The 8,716-nt window shown below is 29.2% G+C and overlaps 1 protein-coding gene across 1 annotated transcript in view; it reads right to left on the reverse strand.

Annotated features, from left to right (window-relative positions):
- Positions 1-8,424, reverse strand: part of LOC111629529 (Krueppel-like factor 6) — a 54,983-nt gene extending 46,559 nt beyond the window's left edge. The window contains exon 1 of the mRNA XM_023373449.1: positions 8,125-8,424. Within this exon, the coding sequence (XP_023229217.1) occupies positions 8,125-8,226 (102 nt within the window). The 5' untranslated portion in view covers positions 8,227-8,424. The remainder of the gene's footprint in view (positions 1-8,124) is intronic.
- Positions 8,425-8,716: the final 292 nt, after the last annotated feature.

Raw genomic sequence — 8,716 nt, forward strand, 5'->3', positions numbered from 1 at the left:
ATCCAAAGTACTAAAAACACTAGAATATTTAATTTATAAGTTAAAACAATTTACAAAAATACAAAGTAATCACAGGAAAAACAATAAACTTGAGCACAGTCAATGTACTAAAATTCAAAACACTGAATATCAGAGCATTGAAGATAATAAAACAATAAATTTAATTACAAAATACTATAAAATTATAGAATATTTGGTATTAATTAATGAATATACTGTAATCATCCCTTTATACAATTAACATTCCTGTAGAATATGATACATAATTTAATAATTATATTTAATCAAAATTTAAAAAAATATATAACAATTAGTGATCATTGAGTAATGATATCAATGAATTTAAAGAATGATTGAATGAGGCATTCCTCAATTATCCATGTTTAATTTCCTCCATTGTTAATCTGAGAATTGGATATTTATTTAAAAAAATAATAATAATAAAAATATATATATATTTAAACATAATTATTTCTGACTTTAATATTTAATTATATGATTAAATTTCTGTATGTGTATGCTACAAACTATTATAAATATGCTACATAATTTAATAATTATAATTATTATTGCAAGATTAGAGGTCATTGAGTATTGATGTTAATGAATTTATAGGCTGATTGAATGAGGCATCCCTCACAAAAAGTGATAATTAAATTAGAAAAATGGATAAAAATGAATGAAAATTAATTATATTTACACACAATTTATGTGTAAAATTATATTTAAAATGTTAAAACATTTAAAAAAGAATACTTCTCACTTTCTAACAAGTGTATACATGTGTATGGTACAGAATAGGTACGAATATATGCATAATTTACTAATTGTAAGCACTTAAATTTAAATTAGATCACTTAATAAATGTTTAAAATATATAAAAGTTGTATAATATTTTTAAAAAAGAGCACTAAACATCATTTAAAGATATTTATTTCCGACTTCATATCAATCAAACGTAACAAGTGCATGACTAAATTTCTATTTTGAGTGATGCTGTCAGACAGGACTTGTTTACTATATATATATTTTTTTCTTCTTCTCTATAATATATTGGTTATATATATATATATACCTATCTCGTATCTCGTTTGTATACTTTTTGTACATTATAAACCGCCCACTTGTTAAATTTATATTTTATTCTTACAATAGCATAATAATGGCCTTGGAAAATGACTTCTTGTTTATGTATAAGCATCCTAAACGCATTCCTTTTAAGGAATTTTAATGAATGTTTGTTATAAATTCTAGCATTTTAACAAATTTCTACACATATTTAACTTAAAAGGAAGTGAGATAATATTAAATATTTGATTATAAAATTTATTCTGATAATTATAAAAAAAAAGGTTTGAAGGAAATTAATTAATGTGTTTCTTTGATTGTAATTTTTTAAAGTATATTTAAGACTGTTAAATATAAAACGAGTTATTCTGAGAAAATACAAAATAAACTTAAACTTAGTTCTTAGAATTTAACAAAAATACACAAACACATCACACGTAAACTCAAAATACACATGGTATGGCATTTTTGTTTAACTGTTTAAAGTATATATGTAATAAACATTTGTGTGTGTATATTTTTATCTCGTACAAAAAAAAAAAATAAAATCAAAAATAAGGTCAAATTTTTTAATTTTATCTTTGAAATTTTATATGAAGAATTAGCATAACTAAAATTAAAATTAATACAACTCTCTCTCTCTCTCTCTCTTTTTCCTCTTAAGTAGATTGTTATCATAGTATCAAGTAAACAAACGACTCCTGAAGGAATAGAAAAGAAATTCTTTTTTCATTAATTAAAGGAAAAGTGTGTAATAAAACATATTGATATATTGCTATAGCAGTAAATTTTCCTTAAAATTCTTGCTTTCTTTAGAATGTCTCCTTTTTTTTTTAGAAATCCCTCCTCCTCCTCCTCCTCCTCCTCCTCCTTATCTTTACATTTCTCTAAGTCTCAATGTGGTACCCAGTTTTCCCTAAAAGGACCTCTTCATCAAATTTTCGACTATTTTTACCACAAGTTATCTTGTTTTCGTGACATTTAGATGATCAGACAGCCTTAGCATGAATGTTTATGTTCCTAGAAAAGCGTTCTTTTTTGTTTACATACTAAAAATCTGTTGTGGTCTGCAAGGTATTCCTGTAGGATATTTTTGGAAGAAGATCATTACAAAACAAAAAGAAAATCTAATAAATTGTTATCATTTTTCCGAGTTTTGTTATTTGATATGTGGCTAGCCTGTAACGCATTCACATGTTGACATCTAACTGACAATTTCCCACAGTCCTTAGCAGTGACGTAACTCACTTGCATTGGTGTTCCTCGTATGACCTCCGCATTCCTTTCTACTGACGCTGGACTTTCTAAGATTGAATCGCACTTAGACAGCGAATAGAAAACTTATTGTACACCAGCAGCACTAGAACACCAACTTCATCGATCACGTATAAACACAGCTTCAAAAATAAAAAATATATATATATATATATACTTAGAACTTGTTTATATATACAGAGGAGAAAAAAAATGATAAATTCGTTTTTTAATCAGTAAGTAATTTACAATTATCGACCTATCAAAATCTTCTAAAGATAATTTGTTCCCTTATCAATATCCCTTCAGCTCCGGGGTTAACGCGTGACCCTGAACTTACATCAAGGACAGGTATCAAGTAAATATGGCGCCCTTTGACATTTAGGAACGGGAAGATGGGGGGAGAGAGTGACTGGATCTTGGAGTGGCGAGCAGCACCTTAAAATAAAAGAAGACGGAGGGGGAGAGATGAAGTGCCAATGGCTTGGGTTAACTATCTTCTATAATATTAATGAGAAAACGTTTGCTGACATTAATCACGTGACCCCGCAAATGATGTCATCTACCGGAGTTACGGACGATAGAAACGGGATATAGGATAGTGGGCCTATGTAGAAAGGAACGGGAGATTCAATCATGTGACTAAGTTAGCTTCCCGGAAATGTAGTCAAACGTCCGGTCCATCCCGAAAAATAAACGCTACCATACTTTGCTAGAAAATAATAATAATATTATTAATATTAATTTAAACAAACGATATGTATAGTTCAATTATTCCGAGTTATGACGAATAATTCAGTCGGTTGCATGTGACAAGTCGAGCACAAAGGAACGTGATGGAGCAATTAACTTTCTAAATATAACCAATGAAATCGGCGTTAATATATATATATATATGTATATATGTATATATATAATTTCTTTCTTTAAATATCAATTAACGAAACTCGCTTATAGTTATGCAAACGGAAAATTTTTGCTGTTGGTGCATTTTGATTTCCATATTCTTACGCCTGAACGAGGATAATAAATTGTCTCGAGCTGGGGGGGGTTGAAGAGGTGGATAAAAATGACAAATTTCATTATTTTTGATAAGAAATTTCAAAAGCAATTTGCGTCCGTACAGCATATGAATGCATTATCATGTGGCACGTTTGTGTTATATGAATTTTAATTAAGCATTTCACTAATCTGTATGACTTTGTCGGGTGTGGAAAAGTGTCAATTGTTAAGTTATCATACCCTTAAATTTTATTTAAGCCACGGAAATTATTAATAAATGGATAAAAATTCACTCGTAAATCTACATAGAAGTCACTTTTTTTTTCTATAAATAATCTAAATAAAGTAGTGAAAACTGTTTAAAAATGAACAAATTTTTAATTTAAATACATATAAAAAATTAATTAATATATTTCTAGCTTTTTTAACTCATAAAATTTGAAGAAATTTGATTAAAAAATCAAGTTTAAAAACGTTTTATCAGCCTTTAAATCACGTTCTTATCGATTGAAGCAACGATGCTGAACCTAATATTGAACCGAAATTCGTAAGAAAATGGCTTATAATAATAAATAAAATTTAAAAAATATTTATAAATGCTTTAAAAAACATTTAAAAGAAGCAAATAATTTCTTCACATTAGTGATTTTAATTTAAAAAAATTAAAATAATAATAATAATTTATTAAAATTCGTGATCAACTTTCTACATGAATGGATGATAAAGATGGTTAATGCATTTAAAAAATGAATGAATTTTTAAGTTAAATATCTTAAAGTCGAATGGGAAAAAGTAGAATTTACAGCATAATCTTACATTTATCGACCTTAAAATCAGGTTTATTGACTTGAGTAATGATGCTTAAACGATACTAAAACCGAAATTCGTTAAACGACAACTTAACAAACGCCAGTTAATCAATAACAGAAAGAATTGATGCAAAAAAATACGCTTATAAATAGAAAATTTATATATAAAAATCACCTAAAATGAATCATTAATCTATAATAAATGCCGTCAATCTAGATTTAACTGATTTATATACCCTTTAATAGTTAGTAATTCTATTAAGGATACGGACTCCTCAAGGTCTTCTAGATAATTTCTAATCGATTATAGGAGAACTTAAATCAATAATTTAATTGAATGATTAATTAAAGTAAGCACAGGAAACATTTTTATCGATAGAAAACTAATCAACGATCGATAAACAGCACTCGACAGACTTATTAATACATTAATAATCGAATTATTACCAGTAGACATATATATGGGTCAATTACTGTATAATGTGTTACGCGTTAACAGTACATTATAGCATCAACAAAAGCTGCTAGAGAGCTCAACAGTAGGTAACTGATGGTGTACAATTTGCAATTAGATCATTAACAGTTTAATCGGAGCCATAATTAATTTGCAAAGTCGAAAGGTAAGAGGAATAAATTCGATCGATGCTTGGTAATCTGGGGGTGATTTCTTCATCGAATAACACTAAAATATCTTAATTAAACATACGTAGGAGTTAGATAATAATGTGTAACGTTCATTTCTTGATTAAGATGACATTTCATAGCATCGGTATGCGGTTTATCTTCAAAGATTTGCCTCTATCTGTGATAGCGGTGAACCTTGTCTGTATACACATCAGTTGAGAAATGCCAGTCTGTGTGATAAAATCCAACGTGCAGAACTGTGAAGTATGTTCAGCCCACACATCACTCACTTCGTGTTTCATAAAAATATTATGTGACAAAAGTAACCTCGAGAAATATTACCCTTCTCCTATGCTATCATCTCTGCAAATAAATATATTATGACACAAACGTAACATTTTCTTTTGCACGGTTCTATTTTTATTTTTTCTTTTGCACAATGCAAATTTATGCGATGGATCACTATTAAATTATTACATTTCGTAAGCAAAGTACAATTCACTTTACTATATTTAGCAAAATAATAACAATATATGTACACACACTCTTAAGAATATTGAACTTGGCGTATTATGAATTTAAACTGTACTCTTTATGCTGTAAATATTATTTTTATATGTGTGATATTTTATAAATTCGTGGGAAATAGTATAAAAATTTTCAATAAATATCGCAATTTTTATATACTAAAAAATCTGTATAAATTGTACATTGTACAGTTGACCTTTACACTTAATCATAAACATATACAGAACGTTTTGTGCTACAAAATAAAGAAATACAGATTTTTTAATGTATTAATATCTGTATAAATTGTACACGTGTACAGTTTCAAGCATTTTGCAGTTAACATATATATAAGCTTCGAAATCATGTTTTCTGTTTTAATAATGTAAAGAACATTGCACTTCATGATGGATAACGTAAATAATTTATATACTACATCTCACATATAATAAATATATATATATATATGTATATATGTATATATATAATTTCTTTCTTTAAATATCAATTAACGAAACTCGCTTATAGTTATGCAAACGGAAAATTTTTGCTGTTGGTGCATTTTGATTTCCATATTCTTACGCCTGAACGAGGATAATAAATTGTCTCGAGCTGGGGGGGGTTGAAGAGGTGGATAAAAATGACAAATTTCATTATTTTTGATAAGAAATTTCAAAAGCAATTTGCGTCCGTACAGCATATGAATGCATTATCATGTGGCACGTTTGTGTTATATGAATTTTAATTAAGCATTTCACTAATCTGTATGACTTTGTCGGGTGTGGAAAAGTGTCAATTGTTAAGTTATCATACCCTTAAATTTTATTTAAGCCACGGAAATTATTAATAAATGGATAAAAATTCACTCGTAAATCTACATAGAAGTCACTTTTTTTTTCTATAAATAATCTAAATAAAGTAGTGAAAACTGTTTAAAAATGAACAAATTTTTAATTTAAATACATATAAAAAATTNAAGTTGTTTGTTTGCTAGCGAATGATGGAAATTTTCTAACCTCGTGTTAGGAATTTCGAATGGTTTATGTGAATAGAAAAATTAAATTACCTCCAGAATAAGCAAAGCACACATCTAAAAAGACTAATAGAAGGTTTTTCTATTTAAAAAAAAACATAAAGAAAATAATATTTTTACGCCTTTAAAACTATTTAAAAGCGTTTTATAGACAATACGTGAGTGATAAAAACGTGCTAAGTTAATAAACGTCACAAAAGAAAATATTTTCTACTGTAAAACAATATGAGTTAAACTCGTTTAGATTATAGTACAGTAGATATTTTTATATATTAATACACACGATAAATTTACGATTTTTCTTAATTTATAAAACATATTTTCCAGAATTTTGCAAGAGAAAAAAAACCATGCAAAAGTCTTTTTTTTTTGCATGTACAGTATATATTAAAGTCTGTAAATCAGATCAAAGATAAGAATATTCGATCTTATTAAGAGCACGTTTTAAAGTTAGCAGGGAAGAAAATCTTATAAATTATGCATATTAAGTGATGCATAAGGAGTTTTTATAATTAGCTGACGAAGCTAGTGCTTTAAAAAAAAGAAGGTCTAACAGATATTCTGTGTAGTATGTCTTCTAATCAGTGAATGGCTTTCGATTTTCCTCAACACCCTCTCTCTCTTGCTCTCTCTCTCTCTCTCTCTCTCTCTCTCTCTCTTGTTCTCTGTGGATAAGTCGTCTTATTCGTATCCCAAAGACAATTCTCTCATCAAACGGCTAATTTTGAAAGAAACCTTACTGCAGCCCAGATCACGTGGCCGGTTACCAAGGAAACAGAGATGACAGCCAAATACCAGGAAGTCTGTCTGGTGTTGCCAGCAGCCATCGATTGAAGTTGAACAGCAGTCGGTGAATGACCTAGACATGAACATCCATTCATATATTGCTTTTAAGTTGTAAAGAAGTTTTGCATGTATGATAACGTAAATAATAAAATAACCATTATTTATTATGACGTATAACAATGGTTAAATCACGTTTTAGAAACAGGCTTTACTCTTCTTTTTTTTAATGCACCACAGAGCAAGAGAGCAAGACTAAGAGAGAGAGAGAGAGACCTTGAATGATGAAAGTTAATCCAAGCCGCCATTTTAACAATATTTATTATAACTAATACAGTATAATTTTAGTATTCTACACCTTTTAAAAATAGTCTCCCTTCATCTAGATCTCCTACTATCCCAGATGTCTGCTATTTTTAAGCCAGTAGGGATGTAAGACAGAACCGCGGACAGACACGTACCACGTTTATGTACCGGACTACGTTCAAAAATCTGTTTACACTAGAAATGCTGCCGGTTGCTATGGTATTCACTTAAGCACATCTGATTGGTTCCTCTTACCGCCAGGTATCCATATATGGCCAGGTTATATTGAGATCTTAGTTGATGTAATATCTTTTACTCGATTGGATATAAACATAAACCTGGAAGAAAGCGAGCAGCAGCAGCAGCAGCAGCAACCTACAGCCAGGAAACTATGACAGGTGTACTGGGTCTGTATGACGAAAATCATGCGGATTTACTTTTCCTGCAGCACAGTTTTTTTATTATTATTTTTTAAAACTTTCGTCGAGTAATGCAGCCAAGCATAACACACCAATTTGCTTTTTTTTCGTAGAGAATAAAGTATTTATTTCTTTCTTCCACCCTTTAAAATGTCTTCTCCGAAGTGATGTGTATATATATATGTATATATAAATATAAACATTATATATACATTTATATATATATATATATACACGCGTACCTTAACTCCTTGTATGTACATTTTCTCGTATAATGCGCAATTTATGCTTATATATACATATATATAATGGTTCCTACCTGCTGCCATGTGTCTTCTAAGGACGGCTGAGCTGAGAAGTAGCCAGTATCATGGACAACTTGTAGTTCTTTAAATATGCTTCCACTAGGTAATACGTCCATCTCAGCAAAATCACAAAATATTAAATGCTATCTATAACTGTTGTATAGAATCAGGTCCATGCAAGTGTCGAAGTTGCAGTGACAGGAGAGAAAATGTGAGGAGCTACCTCCAACGTATCTCCATCTACTAACACAGCTACTGGCGCCAATTCTAACAGACGACGCCGAGTGGCATATAGCCTCGATCCAATGTCTGCAATGTTAAAGCACTGGTGTAGAGGCTTTAGGAAAGATATGCCTCGGGGTAGAACATCCGGTGCTGTCATGCGCCGATTAAAAAATAAAAATAAAAAAAATAATAATCATACAAAACAAAAATAAAAATATGAAAGAGCCGTTCTACACTTAGGAGATGATGTAAGATGCGTAGGATTTCCTTAACCAATATCTAAATAAGTACTTTACTAATAAAGAAAATAATTTAATCTTTATATTTAATTTAAATCGAATTTTAAGCTTTATAAATCCATTTAAATAATTTTAAATTTCT

The sequence above is a fragment of the Centruroides sculpturatus genome, unplaced genomic scaffold, assembly GCF_000671375.1.
Source record: "Centruroides sculpturatus isolate CEXI.00-Female unplaced genomic scaffold, Cexi_2.0 scaffold73, whole genome shotgun sequence".
NCBI classification, from domain to species: Eukaryota; Metazoa; Arthropoda; class Arachnida; order Scorpiones; family Buthidae; genus Centruroides; species Centruroides sculpturatus.